Here is a 19,794-nt window from a genome sequence, read left to right as displayed (position 1 = left end):
TGCTACGAACTTACTGAAAATTAGTCAGTGCTGTTAGAGGTATCCATGAAGAGCTGATTTGGTCTGAAAAGTAAATAATTGCATCAGTTTACCTTATTTCGACAAGCAAAAAGGGAATCAGAGGAATTATTCATTGAATCCTCATTTGAGTTGCTCTTGTTTTTAATTGTTGACTTTCTCCTGTAAAATGTCTGACTGAAACTGTAACGTAGAAGACGTTGTTATGTATGGAATTTTGCTGGAAAGAGCACAACTGCCAAGTTGTTTTCATGCAGGCATACTTAATCCAGTTCATTCAGAGACTCTAGATTGTATATTTTACTTGTAATTCTTGTCCTTCAAGTGGTGTCTACATTTTTCCACTCACAGGATGCACCGGCTGCCTGCGGCTCCGATGGTGTAACTTAACTAGTTAACTTAACTAGTGTCCGTTGGAGTGCTCATGTACCCGTCCATTCGTTGCCCCAGTCCTGTTCCTGAATAGTCTAGGGGTGAGGTTATAAAAGGGGGTGTGAGAGATAAAGAACCGCTCCGGACTTTGTGCCTTGATCCTACCATTAGATAGTGCTTAGTTACTTACTAGTTGTTAATTTTAGATAGCAGTTATGTTTTAGAGTTACTAAGAATAAGTTTTTACAATATTAGTAAGTTAGTAGATAGTATAGTAGTGTTGAGGCGTTGGCTTTGGCCTGTGGTTATGGCAGATCCACAGGTCAAGAAACCTATTTTAAACAGTATGCCTCCTGCTCTTCAGTTTTCTGAGCATTGTGTATGCATACATGGCACCATGCTGCCTCAGAGAAGGAAATTTGACCTCCATATGTGCTATCTGCAGCACTTTTACCTTGAGATCTAAGAAAGACAGATAAAATAGGCCGCAAGCAGTTCTCCTTCAAGAGGTGCTTGCAGGTGAAGCTTATTTGATCAGATAATATAGTTGACACCAAAAATTGGCATAGACCAGTCTTGTCATGAGATGTATTGAGGGACAAGGCTAAACATCATATTAGATGTCTTCATTGACATCCCGTGCCTCTACCTCTCATCTTCAGCTCAGACTTCTAAGAAGTTCCTTAGAGAAGAAATCTAGGAAGAGAGAGATTTCAGTGGAAAAGGACTTTGTGAGAAAAGCCAATCTGATCGGATCCAGAAAATGAAGAACTTCGGAAGAGAAGGAGCTCTCCAGAACTGAATGTAACAGAGAAGAGGAAGGTAGAGGAACAGTACGTGACGCCTCCCCTTCTACTCCCCAAAATGCCATCAGGTTCCTCTAGAAAGCTTCTCTACCTGATATTGGGTCCACTCTTCTCTTCTCTGTTCCTAATCAGATTGGCATTGGAGCAAAGACCTGATGACAGATCAGAGCAACAGGTGTTTTCCTCAGTCTGCTTACCAATTAGTAGAAAGTATTTGGGTTCTCAGCCATTTCCAGCAGACCTTTATAGTGGACCATACTATGATCTGGACTATAACATAGACTTACAGACATTATTGGAGAATGATCCTGGGGCCTAGATGGTTGTATTGGACAGTTCCATGTTGCTAACAGGATTTGCAGCACAAGATACAGTGAGCAACTCCTTTTATCTCTACTGATAAGAGGATGCTGGCTCCAGTGACATTAAGCAAGGAAGGAGAAATCTCTGCTGTATTGCATGATTCTTTGTCAGAGGAAGAACAAGTCTCTCTCTAAGGTTTTTGTGAACTGAATCCTGGGACAGACATTCAGGCATCTCCAGGTGAGAATGTAAGGGGTCTTCTCAGTGGCTTTTCCACTGGAGGATGGAATAACGTTTCAGGAGTTGGTTCAGAGAATGGCATCTACACTTAAACTGCCAATCACTTTGATGGAAGAAACTGCAACCCAGTCTCTGATGTCTGGGTTCTCACTCTTCTGTAAAACATCGTTACCAACTCTAGATGGACTTCTTCAACCTATTACATTAATATAGGCAGATCTTTCATCAGTTCAACCAATGTCCAAGAAGAAAGACAAATTATATTTTACCCCAGGAGGGGTTTTTATTTTCATACTCACCTGTCTCCAAATTCCTTGAAATTAGAGGTGGCTGTTCAAAGTTCTAAAGATGGCTTAGATTGATCTTCTCCCTGAAGGGGACCGGAAGAAAATGGATGTCCTAGGAAGGAAGATTTTTCTCCTCTTCTGCACTGAGCCTAAGAGTTGCAAATTATCAGGCTATTATAGCTTGTTAGTAATAGTTTCTCTGGGAGATGATGTTGGCTTTTACTTTAGTGTTACTAGTAGAACAAAAGAAACTTGCTTATGCTATTGTCACAGAGGGACAGCAAGTATCAAAGCATGCTGTGAGAGCATCTGATTCCTTAAACTCTGCAGGTAGGGCTGTAGCAGCTGTAACTTCTGCCCAAAGATGTGCATGGCTCAAATCATCAGGTTTACCCCCAGAAACTAAAGCCAAAGTGAAGGTCCTTCCCCTTGAGGAAGAAAGTCTGTTTAGTACCAGGACAGGTAAGATTCTGGAGAAGAGCAAAGAAACAAGTTGTTCAGCAATATCTTTGGGCATTTATCAGCCACCCAAGAGAAGACTAGGAGTATTTAGGTACCAAAGACAACACCCTTTCTTATCTGCTTTTCCAACACAGAGAAGACATTATTCCCAACTGCAAAATCTTCAACAATCTCAACAAAGGAGGATTAATTTCAAACCCAGGTTTAAAGGCAAACCAAATATCTTTGGCAAATACAACATGAAACCTTAGGCCACATGTCTTGACACATTGTGCCACAGTCCTTAATCAGTCTTAGCCCCCTCCCCTTGAAGACTGTGACTGACATTATTTCTATTGTTGGGCTTCCATAACCACAGACAGATAGATCTTAAAAATTATTGCCAATGGGTATTCAAAAATCTTCCCCCTTCCAACCCACCCTCCCAGTTCCTGTTCAGGAACCCCTCCAACAGTAACTTGTTAAGATCAGAGGTTCTGGCTCTAATCAAAATAGCCATCGAAAACCTGTTCTACAACTACAAAGGCAGGGGTTTCTTAACCTTTGCGTCTATTATTCCTTCCCTTTCTCCAAAAGATTGTTTTGCAACCCTTGATTTGAAAAATGTCTATTTTCACATCACCATAAGAAACATGTGTCACAAATCTCTTCAATTTGTAGTAGAGGAGGCCCATTTCCGCGAGCACCCTTTTAAAGCTTTTTTTTTGTTTAAAAGCAGATTGCGCAACTGGTAGCCAATCATGCTCTCCAACAGGAAATTTTAAAAAACAAACAAAAAAGAAAAGCAGATGCCACACACTCCCGGAAAAGCCCCCAAACAAGCAACATGCTGCTTAAAGAAATGATTAGGCAATTACATATACAAAAAAGCCAATATACTCTTGCTGGGAGTGGGCTAGGCAACGTATTCACAAAATGTCAGCAATAGCAACTCATCTCCGGAGAGACAGTATTCATGCATTCCCTTATGCAAATAACTGGCTAAAAAAAGCACCACTGAAGGATCATCTTTCCAAAGCTGTCAACTGTACATGTACGCTCTTCAGAAGTCTAGATTTCCTGATAAACCAGAATAAATCACTTTTATGACATTCTCAGAGAATTCACTTCATAGGAATCATCTTGGACTCACAGATAAACAGAGTACTATTACCACAGGGTGGATTCCAGTGTATGACATCCTCCATAGAAACTGCTCACCAAGTACCCTCTCAAATTGTACTCTTATCTCAAACGTATGGGAATGTTAGCTTCTACAACATATATTGCCCCTTTTGCTTGTTTCAAATTAAAAATAATACAATACTGGTTATCGGCCAATTACAGACAAGGCACAGACAGTATGAACTGAAAACTTCTCATTCCCAGACACATGTAATTGTTCCTAGATTGGTGAATCCAAGCCCCAGAATGTCTGCTGGGGTGTACCATTCAACCTTCCTCTTTTATCTGCAGCAGTGACTATAGATGTATCTAATATAGTTTGGCACACTCATTGCGGCAAGCTCATGGCTCGAGGATGTAGGAATTCCCTGAAGAAAAAGTTGCATTTAAACTAACTGGAATGCAGAGCAATCCAATGTGTGGAAGGTGAGGCATGAATGCGTTCAGTGCCCAAAGTAGTTCAGGTGACCACAGACAATACCACTGGAATGTTTTCCTTGAAGAAGCAAGGAAGTGAACACTCTTCTCAACTGTGCCAAGAGAGGAAGTGGTTGTGGGAATGATGCATCCTCCATAAGATAATATCCCGTAGTGATATACTTAACCTCAGAAGAACAACAATCTGGCAGACCAATTAAGCAGAGCTCAAGTGGACAACCATGTGATACAGGAAATATTCACATGCTGGGGCCAGCACAGTTAGACCTCATTGAATCTATTGATAAATTGAAGTCAGTTGCTTGACCGAACTTTGGTTTATTTTGAAATATCCTCGAGATCAAATAACCAGTGCAAGTCAGGTTTATTAATATAGTACAGGAAAGAGGTTCTATATGATTCCAGTCTCTGAAAAGCAGTCCAGTGCAGTCAGTGATGTTACATTCACCTTGTGCAGAAGGTATGCTGCCAAAGTTGCACCTCTAAAGCCATCTTTTTGTACTTTGTTTGTTTACCAGTAAAAAGTGCCATATTTGTCATTTGAAACTAGATTCAACCAGTTAGTTTTTGTCTTATTATTCTGATACCGTGGTGTGTACCCTGTATCTTTGTTCTGAAACAAACATGCATTCTAGATCATGATACACCCTTATCTTTGTTCTGGATACATGCATTTCAGGTACTAAGGCGTGTGAAGACACCTGCTAAGCCTGTACCAAGATAAATAGGTGTATGAGAGTAACTCCCTTTCTGTTGCTATGGGGAAACAATTATGTCCTGGTACTGATAGTTTTCTATCTACTTAAGCCAAAGCTTACCTCAGCTAATACAAGATGTCATGGTATTCTTGACATAAATGAACAGGATTATAACAAAGGTACAGATTAATTTGGGCTATATAGCTGTTTATAGGCTATATAGCTGTGTATATTAACAATTAATGTGTGTACTTAATGCTTAATATACATGTATGCCAGCCAACGCATATTAGTCAGTACAACTAAGCGCAACACAAAAGGTCAAATGTTTTGTTCCAGGGCAGGAAGAGACCACTTGATTTCCAATGTATTCCTCGTATCATACAGCCAGGGTAGGTCTTTCCTCTAATGTTATTGTTTGTTAGTTATATGGAAAATAAAACAAGATAAAACCAAGATATTGATCATACCTGCTTTGCCCAGGCAACAATGGTTTACAGAAGAGTTGTGCAATAGACTTCTAATTGTTCCTGATCTACCAACTCAACAGCTTAACAGAGTATATCACCTGAGTGCAGTGCATTTCATAGCACAGGGAGTAGCTTTCTAATTTGGCAACTGTTCAGAATGTTCTAGAGAATTCTAGAAAAATACAGAAAAGATCCATTATTTGGCCAAATGACAGTAACATAGCCCCTGCATGTGCCTCAATTCAGTTTGTACTTGCTCCAGCATAAGATATCAGGACTGTCTTTCTTTGATTAAGATTCACCTTTCAGCCATATCAACCTTTCACTCTAAGGTTAATAATAAAGCAATGTTTGCTTGAGTTAGTCAAAAAAATTTCAATAGGAAACCTTCCTGTGAAAGCTCCAACTCCCATTTTGCAACCTCAATGTAGTTTTAATGAAATTAATGAAACAACTATTCATACCCTTCTTTTTACTATTTATCTATTCAAACAGCTTTTGTATTTGCAATTACATATGCAAGATGAATAACTGAATTACATACATTTATGACAAACCCTCCATTTTTAGTCTTTCATGGAGTACCTCACCCCAAATTACTTTCTAAAGAAGTCAGAGACTTCCACATTAACCAATCTGTTAATTTACCTGAGAAGCTAAATTACATACTTTAGATGTTAAGAGAGCCTGGCCTACTGTTTAGAATAAGACTAAGCAATTTTAGATGTTCATCAGAACTATACATTTCTTAAGTTGATAACAAAAAGGGTCAGGCACTGTATTCCCTATCTTTATTGAAATGGATTAAATCCTGCATCTCAGAAGCATATAGAAAGGGCCCTATCCAATTCATGGCCATGAAAAACACATCATGGACCGTGAAATCTGGTCTTTTGTGTGCTTTTACCCTATACTATACAGATTTCATAGGGGAGACCAGCATTTCTCAAATTGGGGGTCCTGACCCAAAAGGGAGTTGCAGGCAGATGCAAGGTTATTTTAGGGCGTTGCGGTATTGCTACCCTTCCTTCTGTGCTGCTTTCAGAGCTGGGTGGCTGGAGAATGGCGGCTGTTGGCTGGGCGCCCAGCTCTGAAGGCAGTGCCCTGCCAGCAGCAGCACAGAAGTAAGCGTGGCAGAACCGCAACCCCACTACAATAACCTTGTGACCCTCCCCCAAACTCCTTTTTGTGTCAGGTCCTCACAGTTATAACACTGTGAAATTTTAAATGTAAATAGCTGAAATAATGAAATTTACAATTTTTAAAATCCTATGACCATGAAATTGACCAAAATGGACCACAAATTTATTAGGGCCCTACATATAGGTCATTGCCATTCCTCTCCCTGAAGTGGTAAGATCATACTCTACTAGAGCTAAGGCAGCTTCAACAGCACACCTCAGATACATTCCAATTCTAGAGATTTGCAGAGCTGCTAGTTAGACCTAAATGTGTGTATGGAACTCCAATAAGTAATGTTTAGTAGAGTCTAGATCAGATGCTCAATTCAGCACAGCAGTTCTCCAATCAATTTTCAATTAATTCTCCTTGTCCGACCTGCTTTTATACTTGCCAGTCTGTCTTGTGAATGGAAATATGCAGAGGCAATTTGAAGGCGAAATGAAGGTTATTTACTTATAATCGAATTGAGATGGACTCAGAATACTTACACTCTCCACCCGCCTTCTCCTCTTCCTCAGAGTTGTAAGTATAACAGAATTGAGCAAGTTGTGGCTAGGAGCTGAGGTCCTTTGAACATTCAGGAATGGATAGGCGGTGGGAGAAGGGGTGCATGAATGCTCTAATGGACACAATTAATTAGAGACACAAGGTGAGAGAAATAATATATTTTATTGTATTCATAAGAGCTCTGTGTAAGTTTGGAAGCTTGTCTCTCTGACTAACAGAAGTTGGCTCAATAAAATATATTACTTCACCCACCTTGTCAGGCTAATATCCTGGGAACAACATGGCTACAACACTGCATACTGCTAATTAGATTCCTCTATCTGAGCTGCATATGGCTAGTGCATCCCATGAAAGGGAGTATGTGGAGTCCATCTCTAAGAACTCTGTTGACAAGTAGGTAACCTTCATTTGTTTGAGCATAGCAGTAGGAAATTCTTTGTTTTGTGGGAGATATCTTTGCCTCCTTTAAGATTCTCTGCTGTTCCTGCACCTTGTTTTTGTAGGGAATAAGTTTAAAAAGCAAGGCAGGTGCACAAATCACTTAAATCCACTGGATTGTTTACTTTGAGTCTAATACCTGCATCTGCTTTACCTAGTTTTCCTACCTCCAGCATGTATGTATTGCAATGGGATATACATAACTGGTATCCTGACAGCTGGACTTCAGTTTGGATCTGCAGTCAGAGATGGTAAATGCACTGACAAAGGATGGTTAGTTAGATGTTTAACCAAATGTTTCTTTAAAAAGGTTGTGCTAACATAAATGGGCTTTATGTTTAGGTTGTAACGGATCCTCCTGTTATGAAGAGAAAATGGCAAGAATGTAAGTGTTCTCTGTATGTTTATATAAGATTAAATCCTGCAATCTTAACTTGGATGTAAGGTCTATTGACTTCAAAGAGAGTTTTGCCTGAACATGCACTGCTAGAGTTGTTTGCTAGTTTAGAGTGTGTTACTGTTGTTTGCTACATGTCTAGACTTGCAAAATGCTGAGTGAAAAAACGATATAAGCAAAATTGAAATAGGACACTGTTATTCCAAAATAAATGTTCACACACAGACTTGTACAGAAATAACAAAAGGTATGAATTAAAGCCAGTTTAGTTATTTTGATGCAAGTTTGTGTGGAGACCAGACCTTAAAGTAGTTGAGCAAGAAGAGCAGTTGTATATAGGGGACCTAATAGTCACTTTCAGCCTATTGAGGAAAAAGTTATCCATTTATCCAGATAAAAAATATGGATCAATCTGTCAGTCTAGATCAAGGGCTCTCAAGATTTTTCATAGCGTGAACTACTACTTAAGATGAATTACCTCTTGTCCGATAATGATAGCATTGACTACCTTCCTTGTTACTGCATTTACAAAAAAATCCTTGGAGCAACTTCAGCAATTGCTTATATGGGAAAATAATGTTCTATCTGTTTTTTACTGCAATTTAACAAGTTGAGATATAAGGAGAGCCAGCACCATGTGGCCTGTCAGCTCTTCATATTACCAGTTAATGTAATAGGCCACAGACAATAGTTTGGCCACAAATTGATTGGCCACAGACAACAGTTTGGGAATCACTGTATTGGGAACACTGTTTTAGATTTCTAGTCTCTTGAGGTCTAAGAGTTTTTAGTTAGTGTGTTTGTCCATTTTGTCTAGTTATTCAGCAGAAACCAAAATGTTAGCCTAGATTCCAACCAAAGATTACATACAGGGTTGTTTGGTTGAGACTATTGAATTTTTAAACGCACAAGGAATGCTGTTAGCTCAGGGTTTCTCAAACAGGGGTCGCCACTTCTGTAGGGAAAGCCCCTGACGGGCCGAGCCAGTGTGTTTACCTGTCCCATCCGCAGGTCCGGCTGATCGTGGCTCCCACTGGCCGCGGATCGCTGCTCCGGGCCACTGGGAGCTGCTGGAAGCAACGCAGGCCGAGGGGCGTACTGGTCGCTGCTTCTAGCAGCTCCCATTGGCCCGGAGCAGCAATCTGCGGCCGGTGGGAGCCGTGATCAGCTGGACCTGTGGACGGGGCAGGTAAACACACTGGCCTGGCCCGCCAGGGGTTTTCCCTACAGAAGCGGCGACCTGTCATAAACAGATAGCTAAGGGTTAATGTCTCTTCCACCTGAAGCACATGACCAGAGGACCAATCAGGAAACCGGATTTTTTCAACTCTGGGTGGAGGGAAGTTTGTGTCTGAGTCTTTGTTTCTGTCTGCCTGCTTTTCTCTGAGCTTTGGAGAAGTAGTTTCTACTTTCTAGTCTTCTGTTTCTAAGTGTAAGGACAAAGAGATCAGATAGTAAGTTATATGGTTTCTTTTCTTTGGTATTTGCATGAATATAAGTGCTGGAGTGCTTTGATTTGTATTCTTTTTGAATAAGGCTGTTTATTCAATATTCTTTTAAGCAATTGACCCTGTATTGTATCATCTTAATACAGAGAGACCATTTGTATGTATTTTTCTTTCTTTTTATATAAAGCTTTCTTTTAAGACCTGTTGGAATTTTTTTTTTACTTCAGGGAAATTGAGTCTGTACTCACCAGGGAATTGGTGGGAGGAAGAAATCAGGGGGCGATCTGTGTGTTGGATTTGCTAGCCTGATTTTGCATTCCCTCTGGGGGGAATAGGAAAGTGCTTTTGGTTTCCAGGATTGGGAACGGAGAGGGGGAGTCACTCTGTGTAGTTTCACAGAGCTTGTGTCTGCGTATCTCTCCAGGAGCACCTGGAGGGGGGAAGGGAAACAGGATTATTTCCCTTTGTTGTGAGACTCAAGGGATTTGGGTCTTGGGGTCCCCAGGGAAGGTTTTTCAGAGGGACCAGAGTGCCCCAAAACACTCTAATTTTTTGGGTGGTGGCAGCAAGTACCAGGTCCAAGCTGGTAACTAAGCTTGGAGGTTTTCATGCTAACCCCCATAATTTGGACGCTAAGGTCCAAATCTGGGACTAAGGTTATGACACGACCACTGTTTGAGAAACCCTGTGTTAGCTTGATAAGGGGTTTTTTTATGCTGAATTTCCAGATTACACGAACTATACGGTAGTGTAAATAAGAATGTTCAGCAATTTATTAATATTAAATATTTAAAAATAAGTTGTATAACAAAGGAAGAAAAGTATATGACTGAAACACTTTAAATGTAGCTTTAGATACTTATAAATGAGCAACTTTGAACCATCCCTAATAAACAGAAAATGTTAATCTAAGTGCATTTCAGGCATGTCTTTCTTGACTACCTTACAGATGGCTACCATTCAAAAGCTAAGGTTCAGCGTGTGTATGCGTCAACTAGCAATGAAGGAAAAGCAGAAGGTGATGCTGATAAGGATAAACAGATCACAGATTCTACTCAAAGTATACCTTCTCAAGGTCAGAGATTTAAACAGGTTTTAAAAAATAACTTTATAATGCAATGTTAACCTTTGCAAAATTGTACCACCTATGGTATATATAGCTTGGCTTGGAAGGATTAGATTTTTGATAAATGTCAGTGAATGCTGATTTCACTACATACACAAACTGATGAAAAATATTTCCATTTATAACAATTGAAATTTACAGATAGACAAGGTAAGAAAAACATTGCTTGAAAACTTGTTTGATTTAAGGATTTTTATTTCATATGCTCTGACGTGATGTTTGCCAATGTGTGTTTTAATGGTTATAAAACTCTAACTATGTGAATCTCAGCATCTATTGTCAGTAAATATTTTCTGACCTCCCATAATTGCCACAGTTATGAAAATCTAACAATAAAAAATGTTTAAAGATAAATATTGATAGCTGTCAATTATTTTTTTAAAAAATGGAATTCTACCAAGCCTATATATAGCTTCTTTAGGTACTTTCAGCATATTTGTGAGTTTGGTGGGTTTGTTGTGTGGTAAACTAAATAGATTGAAAAATATCTCAGCAATTTAAGGAGTGGGGAAATGAAGGGGCACAGCATAAACTGTCTGGAACTCAGTACAGTACAGAATGCCTTCAGGGAATGATCCTATCAGCACATGACAAGAACATGGACAATATCTCAATTGCTGCCTATGTTAACAAGGAGGAAGACTGTGTAGCCAGCCTCTGACTCTCTGGGACAGAAAACAAGCTGTCATTGCTAGGTCCTTTCCAGATACAAGGAAGGCTGGCCATCAAAGCATTTAGTCAGTAGCAGGAAGGACTTTCTTGCCATGGATCCAATTCTATGCTGAAGTTGTCAAAGTATATTTGAGAGAGCCAAGTACTGTTACAGTGACAATAACATGATGCCATGGCAACTATGATGTGTAGAAAAGGTCTATGCTTCTGTCACAGAGTGCACCGCTCACTGCTAGTCTGGCGCCTTCTCTTGGTCACTCTGGGGATTGGCTCTTTAGTTTGATGCCCCCTTCCATGGCTTGCACACCGCTGTTCTGTCTCTCTCACAGGTCTGTAGCTTCTCTTGTCCCAAGAACTGCAGTGTCCTCTTCATGACTCAGCCCTTCAGCTGGATCACACAGTGTTCTTCCTTTCTGGGGTAGCAAAGTCTTTTCTCCCTAGCAGTACTAAGGAGTCTTCCCTCTCACTGCCCCATGGTGCCACTCCCTCAGTGGCTAGTAAGGGAACCTGGTCTGCCCTGTACTCCAAGTTCCAGTCCAGGGACCCTCAGCTCAGCAATTCTGGGCCTTCCTCTCTCAGCCCTCACTGCTCCTTCCCTGGATTGCTTCCTACCACACCTGGTTCCCCTTCTCCCTCTGGGTGTACCAGCTCCAAAACTCTCCTTCCTCTTTCCAGGGAGTGACTGCTTCCTGCCTTCCTGCAGCTCCTCCCAGGAGCCCCTGTCTGTTGCCAGCTACCTGGCTTTATACAGGCCATGCCTGTTCCTGCATAGCTGAGCCTGCTCTCAGTTAGTTCCCTGGCTTCTCCTCCAGGAGTTAATTGGCCTGAATGGCCATCTTAACTCTATCACAGCTTCATGTGAACAAATACATAGAACAGCCATGTGTTATTCTCTCCATACTTCTACCCACTTTTACAAGCTAGACTTGTAAGAATTATTCAATTCAAGGAGTTATGACTGTAAATGGATGAAATTAAGAAAAAGAAACTTAGGGCAAGTTTACACTACAAAGTTAAGTTGACCTAAGTTATGTTGACGTACCACCGTCACAGTAATTAAATTGCGTTTGCATGTCCATGCTACGCTCCTTTTGTCAGTGGTGCACGTCCTCACTAGCAGTGGTTGCATTGAGGCAGAGAGCAGTGCACCATGGGTAGCTGACTCACTGTGCAACTTGCCACCATCTAGTGCGGGGTGTTTTGGGCAGGGTGTTCAGTGCCTTATGGGGGCAAACGAGTCACTCAGAGGTGACTGGGAGCATGATTTCAATGCCTCGTGATGCAGGTTTCTCCATTCCGTAATTTTATCTGCATCCCATAATGTTTCACACCTTTTTTCAAAAGACCAGTAAACCCATGTGTCCATCATCTCTGTGTGAAGCATAGGTCCTGCACAGCTCTGCACTGTTGTGATGAGTATTGCAAGCACAATGTGCCTGATCCTACAGTATTTGCAGAGCTGTCAGAGGAGCCAGGCAGAACAAGATAATTCCTTGGAGGCTGCCTTGCTGTTGGACATAGAAAGAAACAATTCACAGTTATTGTTGGTATTCATGGAGCAGCTGCAGATGGTGGCGTGCCAGTTCTGGGCCTGAGAAACAAACATTGACTAGTCAGATAGAATCATTATGCAGGAATGGGATGACGAGCAGTGGCTGCAGAACTTACAGATGTGCAAGGCCACATTCCTAGAAGTGTTTGTGGCTCTTGTCCCAGCCCTCCAACGCAGTGACACCAAAATGAGAGCTACGATGCCAGTGGAGAAGCGAGTGGCAATCGCTTTGTGGAAGCTTGCAACACCAGATTTCTGACTGATCAGTCAGGAATCAATTTGGAGGTGGGAAATCCGCTGTAGGGGTTGCTGTAGTGCCAGTGTGCAGGGTCATGAATTGCATCCTGCTATGAAGGACTGTGACTCTGGGAAATGGGCAGGACAGAGTGGATGGTTTTGCAGCAGTGGGGGGTCCCAAACTGTGGTGGAGTAGTAGATGGCATGCATATCCCCATTTTGGCACCTGACACAGAGTACATCTACTTTTCTATGGTATTGCAAGCACTGTTGGATCACTGGGGACATTTTACCAATATCAACACAGGTTGGTTGGGGAAGGTGCATATCACACGTTTAAGAACACAGGCCTGTTCAGAAAGCTGCAAACAGAGACTTTCTTTTCAGACCATAGGGTCACCATTGGGGATATTGAAATGCCAATAGTGATCCTGGGAAACTCAGCTTACCTCTTACTCCCGTGGCTCATGAAGAGGTATACTGGCCAACTCGACAGCAGCAAGAAGCTCTTCAACTACTACAGGCTGAGCCGGTGCAGAATGACAGTTGAATGTGCCTCTGGCCATTTGAAAGGCCGCTAGCGGTGTCTACTCACGAGAGTAGACTTCATTAAAAAAAATAGCCAAGTGGTTATCGCTTCCTGGTGTGTGCATCATAATATCTATGAAGCAAAGGTGAAAAAATTTCTGCAGTATGCTCTCTGCTGATTTTGATCAGCCAGATACCAGGGCTATAAGAAAAGCTCAGTGAGGAACTATATGGCTCAGGGAGGCTTTGAAGGACCATTTTAAGAGTGAGCCACAGTAATGTGTGTTGCTGTAGTGTGTTCTGCCTGGCATTGTTTTTTTTGCAACCCAGTATGAATCTTGTAATGAGTGCTGTGTTTGTAGTAATAGAACATTGTAAATGTAACAATTGTTATTATCTCTGAATGATATCAGACCCAGCCAGCATATGTTGTGAACTTATAAAGATGAATTAAGTTTCCATATATAGACTTTTATTCCAAAACCATGCAAACAGACATTTATAACCAAATGAAACTTTATAAATACAGGGAAAAGAACCTCTAAAGGGGAAAGAATAGTCATTTCCATTTCACAAACACATACACCGATTGTCTCTCTCACAGATCAGTGTATGTGTGGCTATGATGGTCTGTACTTTCCTCTGGGATGTAGGGGTACCTCTAGGTAGTGCAGCAGCTCTGGATGCTGTGTGGAATGTGTGTGCCTGGGGGGAGGGGTGGATGTAAGGAGGTCCTAGAATGCAGTTCTCTGTGGGCTGCAGAGAGAAGCGAGCGTGGTGTGTTGAACCTGAAGATCACAAGAATCTCCAGCAAGTCTGTTTGCCTCTTGAGAAGTGCTAGCATGTCTTGCTGCACATCTCTCTCCTTGTCCTATGCTTTTCTCCTCTCCACTCTATCCCTGTCCATTGTGTTTGCAAGGGTGATCTTCCATTTTATGCTCAATATCTGAAGCACCAGAGGTTTGCAGGATCTTCTGGAACTGCATACTGACACCGTTTTCCACAGGCGATGGTGATTTTAGCTGATATCTCACTCCTGAGGGTAGCAGAGGCTGAAAGGGAACAGCTCCTGCACGCATCCAACTGCAGACGGGGTCTGCATGCTGCTAGCTTCTGTGTTGCAATGGTGGCTGCTGAGTGTTGTGGGAAAGTGTCCTACCGCAGCGGAAGAGTTAAGGCGGCCCTCCCCAGAAACCTTCGGCAGGGGATAGCATGCTACCATCACAAAAGTTCGCTTGAGATCTCTATGGATGATTCAAAGGACAGCCCAGTGCACATAAACCTAGACATCGGTAGCACCCCCCTCCTCCACCTAACTGTACAGGGGAATGAGAAGCAGACTCTAACACTACTGGTTATTTCACCACTACTGATTAAAAAGATGAAATGGTTAAAAAAGAGTAAATGAGCAGATGTGTCCCTGCAATATCAAAGCAAACTGCATACTTACCAGAGGTTCCTTCCCCTACATCAGGCTCACTTATGCTGGACTGTAGGGACTGACTGGACTGCTCTGGAGTCAAAAATAGGTCCTGGTTCACTGTGCCACTGAATCCCCTGGTCGCCTGTACCCCCCTACTTCTCATCTTCCTTGTCCACCACCTCCTCCTCACTGTTGACTTTGGGGGCGTCTGACTCCAGCTCTCTCGAAATAACCGTAGGGTTCTTGGCAGTGGTGGTGGGATCTCGGTCGAGGATAGCATGCAGCTCTTTGAAAAAGTTGCATATCTGCGGCCCTTATCATAGAATCATAGAAGATTAGGGTTGGGAGAGACCTCAGGAGGTCATCTATTCCAACTCCCTGCTCAAAGCAGGACCAACATCAACTAAATCATCCCAGACTAGGTTTTGTCAAGCCAGGCCTTAAAAACCTGTAAGGCTGGAGATTCCACTACCTCTTTAGGTAACTCATTCCAGTGCTTCACCATTTTCCCAGTGAAATAGTGTTTCCTAATATCCAATCTAGACCTCCCCCACTGCAACTTGAGACCATTACTCCTTGCCATCACTGAGAACAGGTGAGCTCCATCCTCTTTGGAACCCCCCTTCAGTTAGTTGAAGGCTGCTATCAAATCCCTCCTCACCCATCTCTTCTACAGACTTAAACAAGCCTAGTTCCCTCGGCCTCTCCTCAGAAGTCTTGTGCCCCAGCCTCCTGATCATTTTCGTTGCCCTCCGCTAGACTCTCTCCAATTTGTCCACGTCCTTTCTGTAGTGGAGGGCCCAAAACTGGACGCAGTACTCCAGATGTGGCCTCACCAGTGCCAAATGGAGGGGAATAATCACTTCCCTCAATCTGCTGGCAATGCTCCTACTAATGCAGCCCAATATGTCATTAGCCTTCTTGGCAACAAGGGCACACTGTTGACTTATATCCAGTTTCTTATCCACTGTAATCCCCAGATCCTTTTCTGCAGAACTGCTGCTTAGCTGGTCCCCACCCTATAGTCGTGCATGGGATTCTTCCGTCCTAAGTTCAGGACTCTGCACTTATCCTTGTTGAACCTCATCAGATTTCTTTTGGCCCAATCCTCCAAAATGTTTAGGTCACTTGGACACTGTCCCTACCCTCCAGCTTACCTACCTCTCCCCCCAGCTTAGTGTCATCTGCAAACTTGCTGAAGGTGCAATCCATCCCATCATCCAGATCATTAATAAAGATGTTGACCAAAACCGGCCCCAGAACTGATCCCTGGGCCACCCCACTTGATATCGGCTGCCAGCTAGACATCGAGATGTTGATCACTACCCATTGAACCCAACAGTCTAGCCAGCTTTCTGTCCACCTTATAGTCCATTCATTCAATCCATACTTTTTTAACTTGCTGGCAAGAATATTGTGGGAGACTGTTCAAAAGCTCTTCCCCAGAGCGACTGTTAGCCTCCCTTGCCTTCTTGTACTCCTGCGGTGCTGCTCTATGTCCCTCCTGTAGCCCTCGCCCCATGCCCCGAATCATCTGCTCATAGAGATTGATGTTTCTATGGCTGGATCAGAGCTGTGCCTGCACAACCACAGACCTAGAAGATCCACCACCTCCTATATAGTCCAGGCAGGAGTGTGTCTGCATCATGGAGCAGGCATAGTCAGCTGCGCCGTTGCTAGCTGAGCTCTCCTTTCCGAGCAAACAGGAAAAGGAATTTCAAAAATTCACAGGGTTTTGTCATGGGGTTACTCACCACACTGGCACTTCCTGCTTGGTGTTTCTGGAATAAGCTCAGTCACAGTGGGTGTGTCCTCAGGTGCTGGTGGCTTTCCCGTCCTTGCCTCTGCCTGTAGACCTGTTATGGCTCCTTTCTCTCCGCCTCTGCTTTGTGGCTGTCACGATCTGGTTCCCGCTCCCTTCCGCGGAACTCCTCCAACAAGAGTCCAGCCACTCCTCACAGCAGATTGGCATTTCACAGCTGGGCTGCTCCTTCAGTGGCTGGGGGTGGGAGGTGCCCACTACTTTGGGCCCTGGCCCAGGGACCCTACAAACAGCATCTTCCTGCTGCATCTTCCTTCCAGCTCATTGTCTCTATGCCCTGGGCCACTTCCCTGCAGCCTCAGTTCCTTCTGCTCCTGCCTCTGGCTCCAGCTCCTTGCCCTCTTCCCAGGGCCTTGAGCCAGTAAGTCCCGGCCAGCCCATCAGGAGCTCTCTCTAGCTCTCCCAGTGCCTGCTAGCACCTGCCCTTCCCCAGGTGCTGTTCTCTCTGTAGCCTTCTAGGAAGCCAGTCTTCTCGCTAGGGCTCCCTGCAACAGACTAACTTGTTCTAGTCTGCAGCTTCCTTTCATATGAACCAGCTGGGCCCTGACAGACTGGTCTAGCCACTGCCCTAATTGGCTGCTTCCCCTGCAGCCACTCCTTTGGCTGCCTGCTGCTCAGCCTCTCTAGGCTGGCTTTAACACTCTCAGAGCCAGTGCGGGGCAGGCGCCTTGTCACAGGCTTTAAAAGGGAAGGGGCTTGTACCTGGCCTCCAGGCAACGAAGTTCAAAACAGTCACCAGAGCAATCACGGAGTGGGGATATTATTGGACATCTCCTGGAGGCCACTAAAGTCAGTGTAAGTAATGCAGTGTCTACACCAGAGGTGGGCAAACTTTTTGGCCTGAGGGCCACATTTGGGTATGGAAATTGTATGGTGGGCTGTGAATGCCCATTGGGGGAGGGGTACTCTATGGGGTGTAACATAAGGGATGTTACTGAGGTGGGGGGAGAGGCGACTCATGGGATGTGGCATGGGGGAAGGGGAGAACTCTACAGGGGCGTACTGGGGACTCCTAGCAGCCCTGCAGCGATGACACCAAGGCGGCCGTGCCAGGCACTGTCATGGGCGAAGGCATTCTAGCTGGGATGGGTGCGGCCCCTGGGTGGTTTCGAGGCTCTCGAGGGTGGTGCTGTAGGGGGGATTGGGTGTGATTGAAAACTTCTGACAGGTTGGAAGCGGGCCATAGTTTGCCCACCCCTGGTCTACCGTGACACTGCATCACCCTAACTACGTTGACCTAAGTGCTATGCCTCTCGTGGAGGTGGAGTTATGTTGGCGTAGCGGGCAAGTTACATCAGCGAGAGAGACATTTTGGTGTAATACACACAGGGTTAGGCAAGGCAGCTTACGTCGACCTAACTCTGTAGTGTAGACCAGGTCTTAGACTGAATATCAGGAACTCTTCCTAATAGTGACATCTGCTACTCTGTAGAAGAGTGTTCAAAGAGAAGTGATAGAAGCCTTATTCCTTGTACTTGAAAACTAGATGGCACGAAGCACTGGTGAATATACTGTAGCAAACAATCCTTCATTGACAAGGGACAAGTTTTTTCTATCTCTAATTTCAGTGGTTCAAGGAGTTGTATATTCAGTGCCCTGCTTGGGGCAAGAGGGCAGTGTACAGCAAGACAGAAAATACGAAGAGATGATTTAGGGTCTTTATAAATAACTGAATAGGCTTGATAAAGACACATCAAAAATGCTTTCGCAATGCTTTTGTCCTTTAAAACATTAGAAATTAAATGTAAAAATGAATATTAATGCATTACTAGGTAGACATAAAGCATACAAATGAGAAAATTCCATAAGATACTATTTCTACTGCAATCCTTATTCTAGCATGTTGCAGATGTATAATATTTTCCATTTCTTCGTTCCTTGGTGAAAGATGAACCTTAATGTATTAGTGGTTATTTACTCTATACCATAAAATATAAGTTGTGCAACATGGCTTAGTTATTGTTGAAGTAAAAACAATAACTTTTGGACTTCCACACTTTTGAATGCTTTATTTTTAAGCTTAATGGTAAACTAACATTTGAGTTTTATTTTAATGTAAGGACATTCTAATCAAATGCTACTTTAAAAACATAAGATTATGAAAAACTGTTTGCAAATATACCCCATTGTTTTAATTTTTTTCAGATGGAAAGGATACTCAAGATGAACAGGAAAAAAGCCAAAAACAACAACCGAAACCAGCTGAAAAGCTAAATGCTAACAATGCTGATGAAAGCAACAAAGCTGATGAAAACAGCAAAGGCAACAAGACTGAGTACATTTAACTTATTTTTAAAACTTTACTTTTACAAGAAAATTACAAGACCAGCATCTAAATCAAATTTGTCTTTGACAGAATTATTTCTGCAAGTCCACCCTCATGAGGTCAGGAACTATTTAAAAGCATGAAATGGTTAAAGGACATGTGTGTCAACCCATAGGCCCAATCATGTTCTAGCTGAGAATAAGATAGATCCATGTCTTTAATTCCTCTCGTTCCTCTGGCAACATACACTTCTAATGAGTAAGAGCCAATACACTTCCATTGCTTCTTACCACTCTGTGGTTAAAGGAGCATCAGTTTTTTTTCCCCACCATTCTGTAAAACTTTGTCTTACAGAGTTGCTATATCTATACTTGACACTTTGTAAATCAAGCTGATGGGATTTGAACGTATTATCTACTATGGTCAGGAATCCTCTGTTTGATCCCTCAATGTTAACTACCTTGTCATTCTCCAAAAATCACTTTTCATGTTGCAGTCATTTCAGCCGGAAGGGTGATCTAAATTGAGGCCCTGATTGCTAATTTTCCCTTTATGTGTTTTCACAAAGATAACTCAGTGGTTAATCCTCAACTTAAATTCTTATCCAGAGTGGCATTCAAATTCCATGTAAACCAGCTCTCTACCGTTCTGGCTTTCTTCCTGAGTCTTATGGGCTGTCTGATAAGACTAACTTGCATGTTAAAAGGGCCGGTAATTATTACGCAGGACCAAACCTTCTTGAAATCATTCCAGTTGTTCACCTTTTTTTAAGAAAAGTTCAGTGGAAATTATCTCAATTCAGCAATTTTTTAAATAGAGCCAGGACAGCTATGAAAAGGCTCCAGTGTCAGAAAAATTAAAAAGTTATTCTGTTAACATAGTAGCTGTCACCACAGCTTGACTCTCTATACTGTTCCTTTCAATTCACATCTTTATTC

General features: G+C 42.7%; 1 protein-coding gene across 1 annotated transcript in view; it reads left to right on the top strand.

Moving 5' to 3' along the window:
• Positions 1-19,794, top strand: part of LOC127043931 (uncharacterized) — an 80,765-nt gene that overhangs the window by 40,401 nt on the left and 20,570 nt on the right. The window contains exons 9-11 of the mRNA XM_050938222.1: positions 7,728-7,770; positions 10,180-10,305; positions 18,736-18,865. Of these exons, the coding sequence (XP_050794179.1) occupies positions 7,728-7,770; positions 10,180-10,305; positions 18,736-18,865 (299 nt within the window). The remainder of the gene's footprint in view (positions 1-7,727; positions 7,771-10,179; positions 10,306-18,735; positions 18,866-19,794) is intronic.

This window comes from Gopherus flavomarginatus, chromosome 2 (assembly GCF_025201925.1).
Source record: "Gopherus flavomarginatus isolate rGopFla2 chromosome 2, rGopFla2.mat.asm, whole genome shotgun sequence".
NCBI lineage: Eukaryota > Metazoa > Chordata > Testudines > Testudinidae > Gopherus > Gopherus flavomarginatus.
The sequence above is the reverse complement of the archived record's forward strand: the minus strand, read 5'-3'. Positions and strand labels throughout refer to the sequence as shown.